This window comes from Mauremys mutica, chromosome 9 (assembly GCF_020497125.1).
Source record: "Mauremys mutica isolate MM-2020 ecotype Southern chromosome 9, ASM2049712v1, whole genome shotgun sequence".
Classification (NCBI taxonomy): domain Eukaryota; kingdom Metazoa; phylum Chordata; order Testudines; family Geoemydidae; genus Mauremys; species Mauremys mutica.
The window spans coordinates 16,959,287-16,982,621 of NC_059080.1; the positions used below are offsets into that span (position 1 = coordinate 16,959,287).

General features: G+C 37.6%; 1 protein-coding gene across 6 annotated transcripts in view; it reads left to right on the forward strand.

Annotated features, from left to right (window-relative positions):
- The window catches only part of LOC123377216 (phosphatidylinositol-binding clathrin assembly protein-like), a 50,773-nt gene extending 28,431 nt beyond the window's left edge, over nt 1-22,342 (forward strand). For 3 of the 6 annotated variants that reach the window (XM_045029824.1, XM_045029828.1, XM_045029827.1), the window contains exons 10-21: nt 275-398; nt 2,329-2,465; nt 3,024-3,130; nt 4,283-4,429; nt 6,619-6,729; nt 8,019-8,135; nt 8,244-8,274; nt 9,150-9,270; nt 15,229-15,252; nt 15,399-15,455; nt 15,742-15,849; nt 17,683-22,342. In XM_045029824.1, coding sequence (XP_044885759.1) covers nt 275-398; nt 2,329-2,465; nt 3,024-3,130; nt 4,283-4,429; nt 6,619-6,729; nt 8,019-8,135; nt 8,244-8,274; nt 9,150-9,270; nt 15,229-15,252; nt 15,399-15,455; nt 15,742-15,849; nt 17,683-17,697 — 1,099 coding nt within the window. In that variant the 3' untranslated portion in view covers nt 17,698-22,342. The remainder of the gene's footprint in view (nt 1-274; nt 399-2,328; nt 2,466-3,023; nt 3,131-4,282; nt 4,430-6,618; nt 6,730-8,018; nt 8,136-8,243; nt 8,275-9,149; nt 9,271-15,228; nt 15,253-15,398; nt 15,456-15,741; nt 15,850-17,682) is intronic. The other 3 variants (XM_045029826.1, XM_045029825.1, XM_045029830.1) reach the window with 3 other exon arrangements.
- Nucleotides 22,343-23,335: the final 993 nt, after the last annotated feature.

The following is a 23,335-nucleotide window of genomic DNA, read 5'->3' on the forward strand; positions in this document are numbered from 1 at the left end:
GGCAAAATCACAAACATCTATATGAAATTCTGTACTTGATTATTGATATCTCTTCAGCTGAAACCATGGAAAAATAATTAATTCTACACTTGTCCCCTTCTTTACGCTTGTCCCAAATGTACAGTATTATGCGTTTGCTGTTTTTCCTCACCAAAAGGTGATAGTCTCTGGACTCAGCACTAAATACAATCTATGAAGCACTTCAGGTGCCTTTTGGATGCAAATTAAAGGTCACAATTTAAAAAATCATTCTCTTGATGAAACTTTATTTTAGAGCGAGCACCCTATCCAGTGCTGTTTCCACACTTGCCAACACAGGAATGTCATTTAGCAAAATGGATGAGAGAGAGAAACAGCAAGCTTTGGAGGAAGAACAAGCTAGACTGCAAGCACTTAAGGTATTCTATCTTTTAAGGATTGGTGTTCTAGGACCCGATGGTTAAATATTTTGTGTGCGGAATCCTGGTCCCATTGAAGTCAATGGAGAAACTTCCACTCACTTCAGTGGGGCCAGATTTTCCCCTAAATATGCAAGCATGGTGGCTTCCAGTAAATGGTGGCTCTTGCCGTGATTGCATAACTTGATAACTAAAATCTGACCACTTTATTCACCTATACTTCTAAAATAGATTGGGTACACATTTTGTCAGAATACATGTCCACGTAGGTTTTTATATTTAGGATGATTTAGCAAGTATAGCTCTTATGTCCCCATAAGGTAGAATCCTGGGGCAAGAGCCATATTACTACTCATAATGCTCCAGTGTGGACAGGACAATAGTTGACTCCCCTGTCCATGAAAATATAGAAAGGCAAAAGTGTTAATCTTGCACCACAGTTTATTTTTCAATCCCAGGGCACATCTATGTCCTTTTTAAATTACAGTTTTGACAAACTAGTGGCCTGTCTCAGGAAAATGAGCTTGTTTTTTGTTTTTGTTTTTTGTCTGTCCTGCCTCCCCCTTTTGGTTCCTTAAAGACTCTTCCTTTATTTGCCCTCTGTTACTTGCTCAGAGGCCGCCATGGCAGCATCCCACTATTGTTGGAGAACTGGAAATTAGTCCTTCAAAATCCTATTTCTATAGTAGCTCCCTCTGGGGAATGTGGTGTAGTATAGAGAGACATAGCTAGTATAGACATGTGGTTGGTGAGATGAAGTGAGCTAGGCAGTTAATGAGTATCTTTGGGGCATTTCTGTCTTCTTGTTGTTAATTAACCTGGGGGAGGGGGTTGGGGGGTGCAAAAAAGGAGCACTTCTTTGTGCTTGGAATTTGCCATCAAGTTTGGTAGGACTTGTGAGCTGTTTTGCTGTATTCGAAATCTAGGCTTGGTTGCTGGCTGACTGGGCTAGATTTCCCTTTATATAGGAGAAGGAGGCAGGTTAAATTATTGATAAGGAGCAGAGATCTTAATTAAATGCAAAAATAAAATTTTGCTGGCAGTTGCCTTCTGGAATGAAAAGCTCTCCTAGTACTATCAACATGTTTTTGTTTTTTCTTCAAGTAACTCACATTTATTTTTCAAAATTCCCATTGACATGCATAGAAAAGAGATTCCATTGACTTAAATAGTATTTAAAAAACGAACATGCACCCAAGCAGAGCTGTTGTCAGGAAAAGGAAGGCGGGGTAGACTCCATGAAGTCTGCTAGGAACTTCAAACGTTGTCAAATTTAACAATGATGGACAGAAGTATAAAAACCTAAAGTAGATAGTCATCAGAAATGTGTCTAGTACAAACAAATGTTTAGAGATGGGTATTCATAATCAGTTTGTCTCCACCCTATACAGGGTAGTTTATAAAGATTCACCTTTATCTAGTGTTAGCTACCTGCTGGGCCTGGACCATAATTTTTATGTAACTTTGGAATGTTCCAGAGGTCAGGAACCTCCTTGCAGGAGAAGTTAGTTCCTTTTACATAGCAAATGTTTGTAATCTAAACACTGTAAAGCATATGCCTATCCTACAGTGATAGGTGCTATATAAATATATGCCACAGTAGACAATAAGCATGTACTATGGGACCAACAGCATGAGTCAAGTATGGTGTGCTAGCTTCAAAACTAAACATCCTGGTATTTGTTCTTTGTCAGATTCTTGATGTTTCAACATAATTTTGAGATTTCCACTTTTCCCTTAATATTTCAGCTAGCAATAATTCAGCTAGCTATATGTCTATTTCTTGGGCATCCCTAAAGAATATGTGATTGGTGTTAATCAAGCCTTTATTACTAAAAATCCTTCTTGAAAAATAGTACTTTCGAAGATTGAATAGCTAGTACAGTTAAGTTTAAATTAATTAGTATGTCTCTCTTAATTTATCTTTCAGGAGCAGCGGTTAAAAGAGATTTCTGTAGTACCAAATTCCACTTCTACATCAGCATCTCCAAGCACCTTATCAGAGAAAAGTGTGAATACCACTACAGCTGTTGACCTCTTCGCAGCACCAGCACCTACAACCAGTAGGTGAGGGACACTTTCTTCCCTAAGCAAATGTAAAACACTGCCTTGGCCAATTGCTTGAAAAATTGAAAGGCATAGATAAACTTTACAGAATATATTTCTCAAGAGTCAGAATAATCTTATGGCTGACTGTGAGATTTTCTTGATATTAGACCAAACTTTAAATGCCTCACTTGAGAGTGTGTGGGGTAAGGGTTGGAGGGGGGGACAGTTATGTCCTGTAGCACCATTCTTGGCCTTCACTATGACTTCCAGAAAAGTAAACTTGGACACACATGAATTACTCTGTAATTCTAATAGCTAAGTAAAATGAAATTGAATATTGGAGGCTGTAGCAAACAAAAATATTTTGTGCAAACCACATACTTCAAAAATTGCAGTAAATGCATATTGGATATATTTTTAGCTGTTGGTATTTCTAGGAGTTGGGACATGTGTGCAGACACTTAAAAACAAACTCCATTCTTCTTTAATCTGCTCAGGAAATTTAAATCAGAAAGCAGACCAAATGCTGCTTAATAATTAACTTGTGTAGCTCATATTTTTTCTCTCTATTTTCAGCATGCCTAACCTTTCCAGTGATCTCTTTGATCTTCAACCTGCATTTGTTCCAACTGTACAGAGTACTCCAGCTATAGCAACATCAGCAAGCAGTGCATGGGGGGGAGGTAAGTTACTATGGTGGTTTAACAGAATAGATAATAATCTTAGTATCTGGGAATTCATCTGTTATCGTTGTCTGACTAAAACAAAAACTCATGCTTAAGGATTAAGTTGTATGTTCAGTTAACTGCCAGAAATCCAAATACTATTTCTTACCTTGATAAGAGATGAAACTGGCCATCTTAGAGTTGACATTAAGTTTAAATGCATTAAAGAACATTGCATTCTGTATTTTAGAGAAATTACACGTTATTCTGTTATGGCAGAAAACAAATTTGGAGCACAGTTAACAAACTCCTGTTTAAATTTGCAAACTTAAAAAAGTTATTTCTCTGACAAGAAATATGTGAAATCTAGAGTTGGTTTTATTCTTTTACTGCAAACAATGGACTTGAGGAGCATTCTTCTAGTAGAGCCATAGTAAAGCTATGGAATTAAAATTTAGATGACTGTTTTAGTGTTAATGTGTGAAGTAGAGTAGATTACAGCTTGCTCCACTGCAGCTACAGCAATTGGCTTTGCAATTTTTGATGATAGTAAAAATTGATACTTCATAGTAAACAAAGCAAATTTAACTGGGAAAACACAGGGCCAAATTCTGTCCTTCCATTTGGACATGCATCTCTCATTAACTTCAGTTACTTCAACTTGCACATGCACAAATGCCATTGAATTACCTGAGGGAAGAACTTGTTAACTAACAAGGTGCAGTTTTTATAAACACTTAAATAAGGAAATGTTGCCACCACTAAAATTGGTAGTGTGTTAGTCAGTGGAGCTGTGAATGATCCCAGTGCCATTTGCTAAACTTGGAGGCCCAGGAATGTGTCTCCATAGGTAGTGCCTTCCGGGAATTCAGTTCACAGGTGAGTAAATGTCTTTTTTCTTAACAGGATGATGATGATGTGAAAAACATCAGAATTAAATATTGTCCCTTGAGGCAAGGATACTGGTATGAGTTTCAGTAAAACTGTTCTGCCCAACCCAGACACCATGTAGGAAAAATTATAGCTAGACATTTATTTCAAATAAGTTTGCTTAACCCTAGTTCTGGGAAACTTTTATATTGTGATGTTCACAATCTCTGTGCTTCTCTGTGTGCTATTTGAACTCTAGATTCTCTTCTTTCCTTTCTTTATTTCTTCTATATCTGAAAGGTCCTTTCTCATCCTCAAATGGTTGTGTTGGTTCTCCATCCCATCTGGACATCTTTGACATGAAGCCAGTTGAAGAAGCTGTAAAATCTACTATCCCTTTCGTCTCTTCCACCTTTACCTCCAAACAAACAGTGGAACAGTTTAGTGGTAAAACATCCTCTAATTTCTTTCCAAATGGAGACAATAGTGATAGCAAACTGGGTTGCATAACTCTTTGTATGTTTCTAATCCCTTCTAATATTAAAAATAAGCGCTATTAATTTTTTTAATCCCTTGACAGCCCAATCGTTCAATTAATCACACTGTTAAATAATAGAATACCATTTATTTAAATATTTTTGGATGTTTTCTACATTTTCAAATATATTGATTTCAGTTACAACACAGAATACAAAGTATACAATGCTCACTTTATATTTTTTGATTACAAGTATTTGCTCTGTAAGAAAAGAAATAGTATTTTTCAATTCACCTAATAAAAGTACTGTAGTGCAATCTCTTTAACATGAAAGTTGAACCTACAAATGTAGAATTTTATGTACAAAAAAAAGCATTCAAAAATAAAACAATGTAAAATTTTAGAGCCTTCAAGTCCACTCAGTCCTACTTCTTCAGCCAATCACTCAGACAGAAGTTTGTTTACATTTGCAGGAGATAATGCTGCCTGCTTTTTGTTTACAGTGTCACCTGAAAGTGAGAACAGTCATTCTCATGGCACTGTTGTAGCCAGTGTGGCAAGATATTTGTGCCAAATGCGCTAAAGATTCATATGTCCCTTCATGCTTCAACCACCATTCCAGAGGACATGCGTCCATGCTGATGATGGGTTCTGCTCATTAACAATCCAAAGCAGTGCGGACCGACGCATGTTCATTTTCATTATCTGCATCAGATGCCACTGGCAGAGGGTTGATTTTCTTTTTTGGTGCTTTGGGTTCTGTAGTTTGCGCATCATATAGTATTGCTCTTTCAAGACTTCTGAAAGCATGCTCCACAGCTCATGCCTCTCAAATTTTGGAAGGCACTTCAGATTCTTAAATCTTGGGTCGAGGGCTGTAGCTGTCTTTAGAAATCTCACATTGGTACTTTCTTTGTGTTTTGTGAAATCTGTAGTGAAAGTGTTCTTAAAATGAATATGTGCTGGGTCATCGTCCGAGACTGCTATAACATGAAATATATGGCAGAATGCAGGTAAAACAGAGCAGGGGACATACAATTCTCCCCCAGGAGTTCAGTCACAAATCTAATTAACACATTTTTTAACACGCGTCATCAGCATGGAAGCATATACTCTGGAATGATGGTCGAAGTATAAAGGGGAATGCGAATGTTTATTATACCTGGCATGTAAATTCCTTGCAATGCCGGCTACAAAAGTGCCATTCATATATCTGTCCTCATTTTCTGGTGACATTGTAAATAAGTGGGCAGCATTATCTCCTGTAAATGCAAACAAACTTGTTTGTCATAGTGATTGGCTGAACAAGAAATAGGACTGAGTGGACTTGGCGCTGAAGTTTTAGGTTGTTTTGTTTTTTGAGTGCAGTTATGTAACAAACGAACAAAAAAAATCTATTAGTGCAAGTATTTATAATAAAAAAATACACTTCGATTTCAATTACACAGAACATAATATATATGACAATGTAGAAAAAATCCCAAATATTTAATAAATTTTAATTCATATCCTATTGTTTAACAGTACAATTAAAACTCTGATTAATCGCGATTAATTTTTTTAGTTAATCACGTGCGTTAACTGCGATTAATCGACAGCCCTAATAAAAACTGTTTTGGATTGCCATAATTTCAACCAAATAATTATATTGTATATTTCAGATCTTGTAATGCAAGTAAATATTCACATTTTAAAATGTTGATTATATTTCTAGATTTGAAAGTATCTGGTTTATATTTGTTTCTCTACTTGATGTGATCCAAGTATCCAAACATTTCTGCATTCATTCGTTTTTACTGCCTTTCTCTCAAAATTCCTTTGGACATCATTCTTTAAAATTCAGGAATGAACATTTGAGGTTTCCAGATGATTTGCTATATATTTGGTAGATACCGGATTCTTCCTTTTTATTCTTGAAACACAATTTCAGGTCTGTGGTAACAATTAACTTTCTGGTTTTTTGTTATTCTCTTCTCTCCAATCTACATTTCCTTTCCTTTTTGCATGAAGATGAATTTAGTGCTTATAAATCTACATACACTTGTGTGTTCTCCTTTGGCAATTGATAACTTTTTTTTTTAGCTTTCTGGGTTCATTTCAGGTGGACTGTACAGATGGCTTTCCTGTATATCTAATAATTTTTAAATTTATATTTTAGGATTTCCTCTTCATTCAGCTCCTCAGAGCACCACCTCTTCCATAATTAATGTGGATTTTGATGCTGTATTTGGAGGAAAGTCAACGGCACATGAGTACAGGACCACAAGTGGTAAAAACTATCTTACATTAACAAACTTAAGATGACTGAGAATGCAAAATTGAACTTATAAATTGAACATAGGTTTGGTAATTTAACAAATCACTTTCATAATAGCTAGCTTGTTTGAGTTCTGCTGTAAAAATAAAATACTTAACTAGCTTTCATTCATCTAAAACATTGTGTAATGTCTCTTCTCTCCCCCCTTCTCCCCCTTTTTTCCCCCCATGCAATTTTCCATTGTGGCCCACTGGATATCTCTTAATGGGTAAGTTTACATATCAAACTGTTTTAAACACTTAAAATTGAATTGTTGTGTGGTTGCATAAAACTTGTGTTCTTGTTAGTTCTGTTTGAAGCATGTTATATTTATCTCAAACATGATTATTGTGTTTGAGGGATAAGACATGATATTTAGTTCATGCAAACCATTTCCAATCTGGGTAAAGGTAATATAATGGATAACACATTCTGTGCACGAATATTTTAATAGTTTCTGCTGGTCACTGGTAGCTTGGTGTGTTCTTGGAAGTTATTAATAGCAACTTGCCCAAGGAAGTATCATGTTGCCATGCTTTTGTGACAGAACGCTTTTAGATTATTTTGTAACACTATTCTGTCAGGTAGTTTTTTCACTGTAAGACAGGAATGGTTCAGCTTTGTATGAAACTTACGTACCTTTTCAGGTCAAATTATCTTAGTGTAGGAGCTTTCTAAAATTCCTGCCTGTAACCCTTTAAATGAAACTCATACATGTTCTGGTATTTTATTAGAATTATACACAGAATTCAGAATTCCAAGAAAAAAAATATTAACCTAAATTTTGCTTAACCCTTGAATACCTCATTGGCATGTTGAAATTGTGCCCAAGCTACTGACAGTGTCATCTGAGGGCTAGTCTACACTTACCTGCCAGGTTGACGCGGTGAGTTCGACTTCTCAGAGTTCGAACTATCGCGTCTAATCTGGACGCGATAGTTCGAACTCCCCGCGTGCTCCAGTCAACTCCGGTACTCCACCACTGCAAACGGTGGAGGCGGAGTCGACCTTGGAGCTGCGGACTTCGATCCCGCGGCGTCTGGACAGGTAAGTAGTTCGAACTAGGGTACTTCGAGTTCAGCTACGCTATTCACGTAGCTGAACTTGCGTACCCTAGTTCGACCCCAACCCTTAGTGTAGACCTGCCCTGAGAATAGTGCTTTCTGGAGAATGGAAGTTTGTTTGTCCGTTTTCTGTATCAGCCAAAATGTGGTTGTTTTAATGATGACATTTCTATGTTCTGTTTTCAGTTTTTATTCCAGAGGATGTATTACAACCAACAGTACCGACACAATGTCAGAGAACCGTTCTAATCAATCAGCAGAGTGGAAAAATTTTAGCAAATGACCTTGATTCATCACTTGCGAATTTAGTAGGAAGTAAGTGTGAGATTTTTTTAAACTTTTTTTTCCTTGTCTATTAAAGATAGATAACATATTTTGCTAAATAAACATATTTTTTGGGGGGGGAATCTTTTTTTGTTACAGATCTTGGCTTTGGAGGAACCCCTTCCAAAAAGTAAGATTTTCTTTTTTGTACTCTTGACTAACTCTTAAAATTATGCTGTGTGAAAAGTAATATATTCTTTTTAAAAGAACCACTTGTCATAAAACCATGCTATAGACTAAGAAACATAGTCCATCAACGTAAGAAACACAGATCCATTAAGATCTTTGGTTAACTAAGATCTTCATTCTGAAAACCATCTACATTGGTCAAGAAATCTTAAGTGTTCAAACATAATTGTGACTAATAGGTTCTCAGCCATAGTATGGACTGGTTCTAAATTGCATTTGATAGTATGAGTAAATAAATCACTGTAAGATGGAGAACTGTTATGTATCCAGTCCTTGTTGTTAAAAAACAAACAAACAAAACTGTGAATTAGAAAGCTCAGGATGAAGTAGCTACTGGTTCAGTGGCAACCTTTTAACCGTCTAAATTAGACTTGGAGATTCGAGCAATCTTGCCTGTTAAGGTCAGATAAGGCATAATTCAAGTGAGCCACTGAATAAATAGCTCTGGCAAATCATTTTCTGTAACATGCTCTCTGAGAAACCATTGAGCTACATTGCATTGGATGATGTTTAGAAAGTTTACTTCTCATCTTGCTCCAAAAGTAGTGGAAACTTCATAAGAGCAAGAACACAGATGATAACAGTGATAATTGAAATAAGTTAATGGTGAAAATTAGATTGTTATATAAGAATTTCTGTAAATTTCTGCTGCCTACATGAGTTTTCATCTGTAGTGTTAAGTTTTACTGATCCTCTGATATTTGTTTATCTGCTCATAAACAGAAATTCTTTTCAGTTTCAGGTCAAAGTTGTTATACTTTATGCAAGAGCCTGTTAACTCCATGGGGAAGCTTAGTTCTGTAATTTCTTTTTTAGGTCAGACATGCAGTGGAATCAGCCAACAGAGAAGAAACTTACTGGCGGAACAAACTGGCAGGCAAAAACAAGCACATCAACTACATGGAATACTGCCCCCATTCCTCCTGCTCCACATATGGTAAGTGTTGTACCATTTCTGACTTCAAATTATGCACCATGAAAGTAAATAAACTGCCTTTTCTACTGATATGAATTTAAAAAAAAAAAAAGTACCAGAGGCTATTCCACTTGAGGCTGGAGAATTGCCTACAGAGCAGTGACTTCTCTCAGTGACTTGAAGGGGAGTTGACTTCTCCCCTCTGCCTCAGAAACTCCTGGCCTTTTGGGTCGGGCTGAGGCTAGGATTGTGCAGTGAAAACTCTGTTCTTTTAAGCTGTCTACAGATTCAAGAAGACCCACTGTATTGGTTTCCTTTGTTAATAAATGGAAGGTCTATAAGGACTAGAAGCTTTTCTTTTAAATAAAAGCTTAGCAGCAGCAGAAACTGGTGAGCAAGTTCCCCATTCACCAGGAAAAGTGTTCTACTTGGAAGTGGTGAGTGGATTTGTCAAGACTCAATGACGAGGGGAAAAACAATATCAGAAAATGTGAAAATGACAGAACTTTGTAAATGATTTTTTTGTTACCGTTTTCACCAACAAATTTAGTAGCGATTGGGCATTTAATATAGTGAATGCCAGTGAAAATGAGGTAGGATCAAAGGCTAAAATAGGGAAAGAATAAGCTAAAAATTATTTAGACAAGTTTAGGTGTCTCCCTGTCACCAGGGCCTGATGAAATACATCATAGAATACTCAACTTGCTGACTAAGGAGCTGTCTGAGCCATTAGCGATTGTCTTTGAAAAGTCATGGAAGATGGGCGAGATTCCAAAGGATTGGAAAAGGGCAAATATAGTGCCAATCTATAAAAAGGGAAATAAGGACAACCCGGGGAATTACAGACCAGTCATCTTAACTTCAGTAGCCAGAAAGATAATGGAGCAAATAAATAAGCCATCTATTCACAGAAACTTAGAAGATAATAGGGTGAAAAGTAACAGTCAGCATGGGTTTGTCAAGAACAAATCGTGTCAAACCAACCTAATAGCTTTCTTTGACAGGGTAGCAAGCCTTGTGGTTAGGGGAAAGTGGTATATGTGGTATATCTTGACTTTAGTAATGCTTTTGATACTGTCTCACATGACCACCTCATAAACAAACTCAGGAAATACAACCTAGATGGAGCCACTATAAGGTGGATGCATAACTGGTTGGAAAACCATTCCCATAGAGTAGTTATCAGTGGTTCACAGTCAAGCTGGAAGGGCATATTGAGTGGGGTCCCACAGGGATCAGTTCTGGATCTGGCTATATTCAATATCTTCATCAATGATATAAATAATGGCATAAGCAGGGGTCGGCAGCCTTTCAGAAGTGCTGTGCCAAGTCTTCATTTATTCACTCTAATTTAAGGTTTCATGTGCCAGTAATACATTTTAACATTTTTAGAAGGTCTCTTTCTATAAGTCTATAATACTAATACTAAACTAAAATACTAAACTATTGTTGTATGTAAAGTAAATAAGGTTTTTAAAATGTTTAAAAAGCTTAATTTAAAATTAAATTAAAATGCAGAGCCCCCCGGACCAGTGGCCAGGACCCGGGCAGTGTGAGTGCCACTGAAAATCAGCTTGTGTGCTGCCTTCAGCACCCGTGCCGTAGGTTGCCTACCCCTGGCATAGAGAATACACCTATAAAGTTTGTGGATGATACCAAGCTGGGAGGGGTTGCAAGTGCTTTGGAGATAGGATGAAAATTTAAAATGATCTGGACAAACTGGAGAAATGGTCTGAAGTAATTGGGATGAAATTCAATAAGGACAAATGCAAAATGCTCCACTTATGAAGGAACAATCAGTTGCACGCATACAAAATGGGAAATGACTACCTAGGATGGAGTACTGTGGAAAGGGATCTGGGGGTCATAGTGGATCACAAGCTAAATATGAGTCAGTATTCTGGGATGTATTAGCAGGAGTGTTGAAGACGTAAATCTTTTGTTCTACCCTGCGCTGATAAGGCCTCAATTCGAGTATTGTGTCCGGTTCTGGGTGCCACATTTGGGGCCCCCCAGGAAAAATGGGTGCCCCAGCCCCAGAAGAAGCCCAGGGCAGAAATCCCTATGAGGCCACCCTGAGCCCTGGCAGGTGCCACAGGGGAAGAAGCCTTGAGCCCTGGCTGGAGTGGGGGAGCCCTGGCTGGAGGGGTGTAATGGCGAAGCCCCAGACAGGCCCGTCCCTAGCTGTGTGGGGCCCCACCCCAGGCCTCTGCGCGGATGGGGGGGCTGGCCCCAGGCCTCCGTGGGGGATTGGATGGGGGGGGGGCTGGCCACTTCCTGCGGGAAGTGGAGTGACCTGGCCCCAGCCTGCTGTGCTCCCCTGGCTCCCAGGCTTGGGGGGAGGGGGGAACTGCCCCTCAGCACTCCCTGGCAGTGTGGCTGAGAGCCAGGGGAGCAGAGCAGGCTGGGGCCAGGTTGCTCTGCTTACCAGTGAGTGCAGGCCTGACCGCTTCTGGAGTCTTCAGGGGAGTGGGGTCGGGGCTGGGGCAGGGAAGAGGCGGAGCAGGGGCTGGAGCCCTAAGCAGCTGCATATGGGTAAGGACGGCCCTGGCCCCACAGCCTGGTCTGCCCCCACCCCAGAGCTCGGGCTGCCCCAGCTTCAGCTGTTGGGAGTGAATGTCCCCAGCCCGGCGGAAGCCACGCCTGGAGCTGTGGGGGGAAACTGAAGCCTGGAGTCCAGCTCCTGAGCTGCTGCAGCACAGAAATCAGGGTGTACCACCCTCATCTTTGCGCTTCCCTTGGAGGTGGGTCTGATCTCCCCACTAAGTGTGGCTGTGCAGGGGAAGGACAACTCCTGTCTCTCCCCAGCACGGCCGCATTAGCAGCTCGGCTCTGAACAGCAGGGGAAATCAGATTTCATGAGGGAGGGTTGATTTCATGGTCTGAGACATGCTTTTCACGGCTGTGAAATTGGTAGGGCCCTACATCTAAGGGAAGATTGAAAAAACTGGGTTTGTTCAGTCTGGAGAAGAAAAGACTAAGAGGGAACACAAGTTTTCAATTACATAAAAGGTTGTGACAAGGAAGAGGGAGAAAAATTGTTCTCCTTAGTCTGAGACTAGGACAAGAAGCAGTGGGCTTAAATTTCAGCAACAGTGATTAAGGATGGACATATTAGGAAAAACTTCCTAACTGTCAGGGTGGTTAAGCACTGGAATAAATTGCCTAGGGAGGTTGTGGAATTGCCATCATTGGAGACTTTTAAGAGCAGATTAGACGAACACCTGTCATGGATTGTCTAGATAATATTTTTAATCCTGTCATGAATACAGGGGACTGCACTAGATCTCTCGAGGTCCCTTCCAGTCCTATGATTCTATGACTTGCAGGAATATTAGCTATTGATCTTAGTATGCTGGCCTTCATACCATTGGAAAAACTTAGATTAAGGGCATTTTAAAAAAAATCTAGATTCCAGTTTATTTCATTTTGGAGGTGGACAGAAATTAACAGTGTATGTTTGCCCTTTGGGGAAGGTACAGTTGTCTTAAGATGAAATTGATCTCAAGGGATAGTTAAGTTTGTTAGGAAGGGACCTAGTCCATCTTGCTTCTGAATCCTGAGAGAGACCATCTCACATGTAATAACTGCCATTCCCAGTTTGTTTTGTCCCTGTCAGGCTTCAACATGGCTGTTTAACTACTTCATTGCTGATAATACTTTGCCTTTTATACTACTAGTCTTCTATGTAGAGTGCTATGCCAAGAACTACATCTTATTAAACCATCTCAAAGTACTTCAGTCATGAAACACTGCTGCCCAGGATGTCAGATGAATGCTATAAATATTTCTCACATGGCAACATGCTGACTAACCACTGAGGAAATGAGTGGCAGAAATAAATCCCAAATCAATTATAAATTGAAAAATTCAGTTACAACTATGTCAAACCAATAGAAGAAGAGTGGGAAGCACCCATAGTTTATATCTGTGGCTCCTTATTTAGACAAACACAAAATGAAGGGAACAATGAAATAGTTAGGACTGATCTTTTTAATTAAACTTGTCATCTGCTTCTATTCCATCCGTGGTTTAGAACAGGGGTAGACAACCTATGGCACGTGTGACGAAGGCGGCACACACACTGATTTTCAGTGGCACTCATGCTGCCCAGGTTTAGGGGGCTCTGCATTTTAATTTAATTTTAAATTAGGCTTCTTAAACACTTTAAAAACCTTTATTTTACATACAACAATAGTTTAGTTATATATTATAGACTTATAGAAAGGGACCTTCTAAAAATGTTAAAATGTATTACTGGCACGCAAAACCTTAAATTAGAGTGAATAAATGAAGACTCGGCACACCACTTCTGAAAGGTTGCCAACCCCTGGTTTAGAAACATAACTTGTGAGTTTCAACAGATCCCAGGAGAGTATGTAAGAGACATTGAGGCAAAGGTAGATTGGGGTTTGACAGTTGACTTTCATTTAGTACATTTGTATGTTTGTTTTTAATGTATCAGTTAAAGTTCTTTTTATTGAGTATTTGAAATACTTAGCCTGTATAGAAAAAATACAATTCCAGGTCTTGGATAACATTTTCAAAAGGGCCTAACTCCCATCTTCAAGGTTCCTTATTTATTTAGATACTTCTGAAAATTGTGTGCCTTAGGCTGTTTTGGGGGGGTTGGGTACTAAGGAAAATATTCAGTATTTTATGCCTCTTGCCTTTGATACATAGACTATACTTTTGGAAAGATGAGCAAATGCCCATTTTTGTTGGTTCACAGTTTGTTGTGCCACACCTAAATCAGGTCAAGCATTGTGACAGGGACTTTAAGTCATCCAGTGGCTGAGGAAAAATAGCTATGCCAGAACTGAACAGTAACTGGAAAGTCCTGAATTAAACATTCCATAAAGCGACCCCCAAAAATTCAAGGAACAGTTCTAAGCATCTTCGTCTTTCTCAGTAGTGACTTCCTGTCAATATTCTGGATGTTCAACAAAAGATATGGAAAGATGCTATGGATCTATTAAAATCTGCAATAGTCTGATTGTTGTAGAACCAATAATAGGGGATGTTCCTGGATTTATTCATCCTTGTCCTGAATGTACTAGGAACACAAAATATCTTCCTACCCTTGCGTACAAATGTGCTAATTGTATCCCATTGGTAGAACTAGAATGTTAGGTTTTGATTCTTTTAATAAGTAAAACAATCAAATGGCCAAGGCGATTTGGAGAGCTACTATGTGTTCCACAAGCTCACGTACAAAACACATACTCTTTCATATCTGTCATGCAGATGGAATCTTCTAGTCTCCATTTTCATATGCACTATAACTTACCAACTGTTAATAGTGTGCACATTTCCCATTAGGTCACAATGGGACAGCAAGACCTAGGATGTGGCCCTGTGTAGAAATGAATCCCTAGATGGTTGTTCTTGGGACTGATTTCCTCTTCCACTTGCTCCTGCTCTTCAGTTTCTGGGCTCGCTTCAGACACCTGGTTCTATATTGTAGAAAAACATGAAAGCTGTCTTTAGGCTAAGAATCTTTTATGATACTTGAGCATCCTTTCCTCTCCATTCTTCACTGAATTTCATGATGAGTGATCAAGGCTTTCTTGCTCTCTCCTATTCTCTTCTTCTTCTCCTTAAGTAACTATACAGTGTCTGTTTCCTGAAGGTTTGAAAAGCAAATAAAGCCTTTAAATGTGGCTGGTTTTAGCAAAAATATAATGAATTAATGCCTCCATTATTAGACTGAAACTAGTTGTTGTTTACATGTTAGAAAAGGAAAATTCTATCCAAGTTACGTGGTACAGCCTGTTAAATTAACTGCTCTTACTGTTATAGCACACTGAATTATATTGTTTGTACATTTATTCTGGTTAAAGACTATATTATATTCACAATGAAAAGCATGGAGATAGCTAATGTCATTGCTATATCATAACCCAATCCTGGGTTAAGTTGTCTAGTTTCAGTACCACATCAATAATTTTCTGTCCTTATTCCTTTTTGGTATGCCAGAATGGAGTACATTATCCTGGATATGTAAGTTGCTTTCTTGTAAACTTGTAACCTATTTCAAGTACTTTACAAAATATACCTTTATATTTTGTAAAGTCTCTTATTAAATGTTACTAGTAGAACTGTATTTTAGATCATTTCAAGCATAATTTTTCTTCCTTACATTAAAGGTACCTGCTCCAATGACCTACCCAGTGACTACACCTCAAGTGCCTGTGTATGGAATGGTAAGGAGTTCATTGTTATAACTGTATTTTCACACTTTGGAAATGTAATTGTACATTTTAATTGTTTTGTTGCCATGTTTCAATATGCTAATTTGTCGGTTTATACTCTTTTCTTTACACAAACTAAAAGACCTGAAAGACTACATACCTGTTGTTTCTGTTGTTGTGCTGATTTCCAGTATATGACATACAGCACAAAATATTCCATATGAAGTTTCCAAGATTAATTTGAGTTTAAAATATTTCTTTGATTAACTCTTCCCCTGTCTTTCTCTATACCTTACAGGTACCTCCTCAGATTGGTGCTGCTCCTTTAATGGCATCCCAGCCAATGATTTATACACAGCCAGGTCTCAGGCCAACAAATCCCTTTGCGCCTGTCCCTGGAACACAGGTGAGCACTTTTTTTTTTTTTTTTAAATGTGAACTTAAAAGATTATGGAAAATTTCTAGTCTTAGGAGTAAGTGAATGATCCCAAAACACAAAAAAAACTTGGGATTCCAGTAGTTTTACATCTATCTTTTTCTAGGACCCTTAAATTACAAATGCGCTTGAGTGAACTAGCCCAGTGTACACTGATGACCTCCTAGTCTGCCTTTAAAAAAGGCAAGTCCATCTTTTGTTAATATTGTATAGGTCTCTAAGGTTTAACGCTATGGAAAAAAAATTGCCATAAAGATTTAACACTGCAATCTAAACTGGAACGGGTACAAAGAAGGGCCACTAGAATGATCCGAGGAATGGAAAGCCTGTCGTATGAAAGGAGACTTGAGGAGCTTGGTTTGTTTTCCTTAACCAAAATAAGGATAAGAGGAGATATGATTGCACTCTTTAAATATATCAGAGGGATAAATACCAGGGAAGGAGAGGAATTATTTCAGCTCAGTGCTAATGTGGACACGAGGACAAACGGATATAAATTGTCAGTCAGGAAATTTAGGCTTGAAATTAGACGAAGGTTTCTAACCATCAGAGGAGTGCAATTCTGGAACAGCCTACCAAGGGAAACAGTGGGGGCGAAGGACCTCCATGACTTTAAGATTAAGCTAGATAAGTTTATGGAGGGGATGGTATGATAGGATAACGGGTTTAGTCAATAGGTCAATAACGTGCCACAATGGTAATTAGTACAAAGGGTCAATGATAGGATATTGTTAGCCTTTTTCCAGAGGGTCTGGCTGGAGAGTCTTGCCCGCATGCTCGGGGTTCAGCTGATCGCCATATTTGGGGTCGGGAAGGAATTTTCCTCCAGGGTAGATTGGCAGTGGCCCTGGAGGTTTTTCGCTTTCCTCCGAAGCATGGGGCAGGGGTCGCTTGCTGGTGGATTATCTGCTACTAGAAGTCTTTAAATCATGATTTGGAGCATTCAACAGCAGAGCCAAGGGAGAGAATTATTTCAGGAGTGGGTGGATCGGCTTATGTGGCTTGCATCTTGCAGGAGGTCAGACTAGATGATCATAATGGTCCCTTCTGATCTTGAATTCTATGATTCTATGATACCTTAAAGGATACAATGTTAAGTAAAACTGGACTTTCTTCCTTCCAAGCCAGTGTTACCATTCTGAACTCATTAGAGCTACAGTCCTCTATTTCCATGCTTGTAGGGGTTACTCTCATCTGTGTAGCGGCTCCTAGTAGGCACTACATCCTGGAGGGGGAGGAGGTAAATGAATGGAGAACAGCAGAGCACAGGTTATTGGTCAGCTTTGCCTAGCTAGCTGTGAAAATCCTTGCCTAGAAACTTTAGGCATAGGGGGGATGAGAGGGCAGTATTTGGCTTCTAGGACTAGCCAGCCAGTCATTCCCCTGGATGAGTTCAGCCTTACACAACACAGCAGGCAATGAATTCATGTCTTCTGCTGGTTTGGGCCCACAGTTGGGATGATAAAATATGGTGGTCTTCATGCATTTGATGTGGGATGTGGGGAGAAGATTCACTCTAATTTATGTGCTTCATTGGGAGAACATATATTTCATGCTCAGCTGTGAATTTCACTCTGTATCTATTTGTATCATAACCCTAAATGTTTGGGTTTGGTGGTTTTAAATAACTCTCCATAAGAAACCAAATAAGTAGTGCACTATCTTCTACCTCACCCCCAAATAAATCCCGGTTGTCAAGTAACCAGGTTAACTGTTCTGCTTGTAGATATGTGAATTGATTCATTATTCTGCAGAAATAGTGCACTGAGTAAACAAACTTAAACTTTCATTTCTATCTTACAGATACAGTTTATGTAGAGCAGCCAAAGCAGCGAGATACATTGACGACCAAATACTGGTAAAAAGAAGAGATTGAAAATTCAGTGTTCTCACAGTGCAGTCTTCAGCAGGGCATCCACTTACGACTCCCTGTGTAACATAAAATTACTTTGAATTGCAATGCTTTAGAGATTCTTGTTTATAACAGTCACTATGGTATGGAATCATGTTTGTTCATTGCTTTTAGACTGTAAGACTAGCTTCAGTAGAAAATCAAAATCTTTGAAGCTAAAGGTCAGTTTAGAAGATGAGAAGAATCTGACTTTTAAGGACCTATACCTTCTGAAGAGGGGCTTATTTACGTAAATTGCTTTGCAACTTTATTCATCAACAGATGGCCTGTAGAAAGTTGACTGAGGGCATGATATTTCTATTTATTTTATTTTCTCCCTGAACTGTGTGGCTGTTGTAATCAAGGCACAACTCAAATGAAGTTGAGCAATAAAACTTTCATATGCTCTAATAAAGTACTCTGATAGAGTAATGCTTGTATTATCATATAAAGCCAATATTGTGTGAAATCAGACAGCTTTCTCATATTAGAATAGCTTCTTATAATTCACAAATTTTATACTGTGAGTTTTAAATGCTGTGAATCAACTAACTATAAATAAAAACAATTAATGGAAAACTGATCCATTGGCATTATGGCAGTGCGTTATATTGCCAACTGAGAGATTCAGACTTTGGCATAGGCTTGAGATCTGTCTCCAAGCAGGAGAAGATAGTAGTAATGTTACAGAATAGCATGTGCAGCTTACAAACAGAGATAGTGATAGCTGCACTTCCTTACAGTATCTTTTGTGCAGGTAGCAGCATCGTTCTTAGCTCTAGCAGGAGTTGCCTTTATGTCAAGTAAAACTGCAGACACATCCAGCAGCAGCAAATTGGAGGGATTAGCAAATCTTGTTGCTGGCCACTAAAGAGGAGAAATGTCCACATTTGAGTAGTTGGGCAGTTTAAAAAAAAAAAAAAAAAGTTGATCTTTTTGGACTAGGAATTACATTCGTGATATTGTCCAGCCTTTGACTATAGCTTTTGCCACTTGTTCAACAACAAATCCAGTCCTTACAAATTACAAAAAAAGTAATTATTTTTAAATGTGTAAATATATGTGTAAACTTTGAAGTACGTTTCTTTAATCCTGCAGTAACTTTATTTTGTTGAATTTTCAAAATAAAAATACTGCATTGCTTAAGAAATGTACATACATTTCTTTTATAATAAAAATCTTGCAATCCATTATCTAATCTATGAAAAATATAACTGCAGTCTAGCTACGCATATGCCAAAATGATTTAAAAAATTAAGGTTTTCACTTCCATATTTATTAAATAAAATATTCCATAAAAATACCGTAGAATGTTGGATTAAAAAATACAGCCTGATCTTTCATATCTTCGAACACCTGAAGAATAAAAATGATAGCTTGAAAAAAGTATGTAATTTGACACACACACAATTCAGAACATGTTTCCAGAACTTTAGTGGGAGAATAGAAGAAAAGGGAAAAGTGCTATTGTATCATTTAAATCTCGCTGTGGGATAATCTTAAACTGGGTCATCATAAAAAGAAAATAAGCGTCCTTGTTATTTACGTCAGTATAGTAGTGACTGTCTTGTCTTGGGAATGTTACATTAGCAATAATATCATTAAGGGTAGCTTACGAATGCCAACATGTTATTTAGTAATCTTGCCAAGTTGATCTAGAGCAAACCTTTGAAATACAGCACTTAAATTCTATAATACCCTTTTCTGTAGGTATCTTTTTGTTCATTAATTTTGTGCCAAGAGTGTAAGGGAATATACTTATTTCGTAAAAGAAATATACTTTTTGTCAAACTAAATGAGAATTTTTAAGTCCTTTTGACACATGTATTTGAAATTTTGTAACCACTAACTTTCTGTGAAATTAAATGTTGCAAATGGAACAGATGTATTAAGCCAAAATTCTGGACATGTACTGGCAAAGATATAAACTGGACTAACATACAGTGATTAAATATTGAAATTTGAATTTAAAGGCTTTTGGCTTTAATCCCCTCTTCCTGGGTTGACCAAAAATACTGTATAATTAGTTTTAAGTCAGTGAATTCTCCAGTGCACACAGTGGCCCTCCATATGCTGGGGAAATCTACCCATAACTTGGAGTGAGTCATAATGTTTCAAACTTTATTCGATACAGGGATGAATTCCATTGAGTTTACTCAGCATTTAAAGATCTTGCTTCCAACAAATTCTTCTGTCTTAAATCCAGTTTAGATCAGTACCTGTGATAGACTAGTATGTGTTTTTTAAAATAGTTAAGCAGTAATGTCAATGCTCAGAGGTTGTGAACAGGTAATGTCTGGCTCTGTAAAGTAAATATCAAGACTCTTTTTTTCCTGTAGCAGATTATTTTATAGTCCTGTTCAAATCCATTTTAAATTATATCCCTTATATGATTCATTTTAAATTGCTTAAATGAATGAATGGGCAGACAGCATACATTCACTGTAACTTTATTGAAGAGCTACATTCTGATTAGCTAGAATGTATTTGTTCTCTACTTCCTGCAGTCAGAAATAGGCTCAAATACTTTTTTTTAAAATTTCTGATTTGGCTAGAGAAATTTTTAGTGACTTTGTTGGGCAGCTTTCCTGTAATCAGACCGTCTGATAAGTTTTATTTAGAATTAAAAAGGAAAAAACAGCCACAGTGTACATCTTAATCATTTTATAAACTACCTTCCCTTTAGTCTTGTACAGCATTTGTTGATGCATTAATGGGTTTATGTAAAAATCTTGATATAGTTTTATCTTTGAAGAAAAGGTGGTTTTAGCATATTTCTGACTTCACAAAAGTGTACAGCACTGCTTTTAGCAACTTCCTTGTGAACATACTTGAACATGTAAAATGCTGGAGTATCATTTTTAGCCCCCAACATATGGTTTCATAATTAAGAATAATGTAACTGCAAGGAAACAGGACACTGTCAAGATTCTTAAGGCTCAGTATTTGCCCCTTGATCCTCTGAGAGAGACTTTTTGTTGTACAGCAAAATTATCCCCATTATTGGGGACCATGTGACTTTAAAAAAAAAAAAAAAAAAAGCCTTGCCACGGTTGCAAATAGTAGCTGGTACAAGAGCAAGACTACAAAGGACCTGTATGTATATGGCATTGTCCATTCACTCTCCTACTAACCCTGTTTTTTGTGATTAAGCATCCTGTTCTGAGTGCTCTTCAGCTCCTTCCTTTCTCTCAAAATCAGTGAAATCTGAGGAATGCCATGCACTTCCATCATGTATTCCTGTGGCATTTGTGACTATCATTCCGCCTAACAGCTGAGATGTTAACACTGTTGCATCCCTTTTTTGGGAAGCAAGTTAATATCTTTCTGATGGGGCACTTTACCATAGAATCTATTGCAGGAGGTGGGATGGAACTTTGTAATATTGAGCTTGTTGGACTTGAAAGTGTCCCTTTTTAATATCTTTAACGTATGTTATGAATTTGCCTCCAGGAAGTTCTCTACCTTAAATTTAGATTCCCAACTAGAATTATGTAATAGAGAAATTTTAGTTCTGTGCACATAGTGGTGGAAAAAAATGTAGGGTAAAAATAGTGAGCATACTTTTTGTAAAATGTTGAATAACCTCTTACTTCAAGACTGAATACAGGGTGTGTCCAGATCTGGTTTTTTGATGTGACAGAGAGGGTGGGTTACAATTTTAGAGTATCATGCACTGTGGATCGGTGCTTTATTTGTAAATAAAAGGGAAAACTTTTTTCTTTTGGGTAGTTTGTATCGTAAGGATAACATCTAAAGGCACTGTGTACCAGTCATTTATTTCCATTTTAAAGATTATATTTTTGAGTAATGGAAATTGTACATGTTATCATTTATACATTTATTGGTAGAGAAATAGAAAAGTTATGTTGCTATTACTCTGAAGATGTATTTGATTGTCACGTATTGCTAAATACATTACTGCATAGCTTTTTTTCCACAAGTATCTCATGTGCATTTATTTAAAGAGATTGTAATATCTGGTGCAGTTTAAAAAAAAAAAAAAAGATGTACATTAGGAATCCTCCTTCAGTATCTCAAACCTGTAGCCTTGTGTTTCAAGTCTAATCCTTTACCAGATATTTGGCTGGGGATTTCATCATTTAGAGCACTGGCGCAAAAAAAAAAGGTGCTGAACAGATTTATTCCTTTGGGATTATTTATTTAATGGTTCTTTCATCATTTTATATGTTGCATTTTCCCCATGTATAACAGGTTTGTGCCTTTTATTGGGTATTTATTTAAAAGGAGCTTACTATAATGTAGGAGGTTGTTTTTACAGGCTTATTCTTGTATGGCTGTTTCTTTAAATGAGTTCCTTTCCATTTTATAATAATGGATGCAGAATGTGTGGAAAACAATCCATTGACCATAAAACTGGGAGAGGGGGGAGGTTTAAAGATACAAATTCTGCAAAATAAAACATTGCAAAAGCACAAGACTGGCTATGTTGACATTTAATTGTGGCACTTAATTTAACAACATACAAAACTGTTTTGGGTTTAAGATTGTTGCTCAGATTCATTCATTTGTTATTAAAAGGTTTTGAAAAATAAACTTTGGCACAAATAAGATGTGTTTATTTTTAATGTGTTCAGATATTTAATGCTTGTTTCAAAATTGCTATGAGAGAGTGGAGTTAATTGTTCTTGCTTCGTCTTCCTAAACAAAGTGTGATAATCAAAAGGCTGCTTAGTTTATTATATTTAAATATAGTTATGGCACTATGCCTTTCTTGCTGATGACATTCAGGTGGTGCCTGCGCTTTTGTAATTTGAGGGTTTGATCTATCAGAAAGTGAGTCCAGTAAATGGGAAGGTCGGTTGCTTTGTTTTCCTTATGCAGGCTAATCTTTAATGGGGAACTATTTCAGTTAGTCACTAAACTTTGTGGGGATGTATTGAATCATTGAAAATAAAGTACATTAGAAAGACAGTTATTCTCCCCTATACTTATCCCCATTTGGGATCAGTGTCCATTTGCATCTTGGATGCAGTAGATTTGGTCAGCACAAATCTACACATATGGATTGCACAAAATACTATGCCTCTGAATCCAGTATAATAGAAGCAAAAAGAGGCAACATCCTAGGTTGCATGGTTTCGTTATGTATACTGTTAACTAGAATCCCTGACACAAGGACATGCAATTGTTATTCTTAACATGTGGCTGACATTTGTAGCCAGTAAATTGCCTTTACTGAGATTTTTTTTATTCTCGGAAAAATTAAATTGATAGTTTTTCCATCACAAATTGCAGCATTATGCAACTGCTTTGTTTAAAACAAGGAACAAAAAACTATCCGCTAATGTCAAAACTAAGGGCATAAATCCTAACCAGGCAGTGTTCACTGCAGGTAGTTACTTAAAAGCCTCCAGGAACCAGCAAATGAAAGGCAAATCCATTTACACATTGCATTCTTTGGATTTTACTATTTTGGTTTATTGTTGCCAGGGAAATGCTATGCCTAAAGTTCATATCATTTGATGTCACAGTGAGTTGCTCTTGGAAATGGTTGTCAGAAAGAACTGGCTAGGTCTTAAGCTGAGTCATAGGTAGCATGAA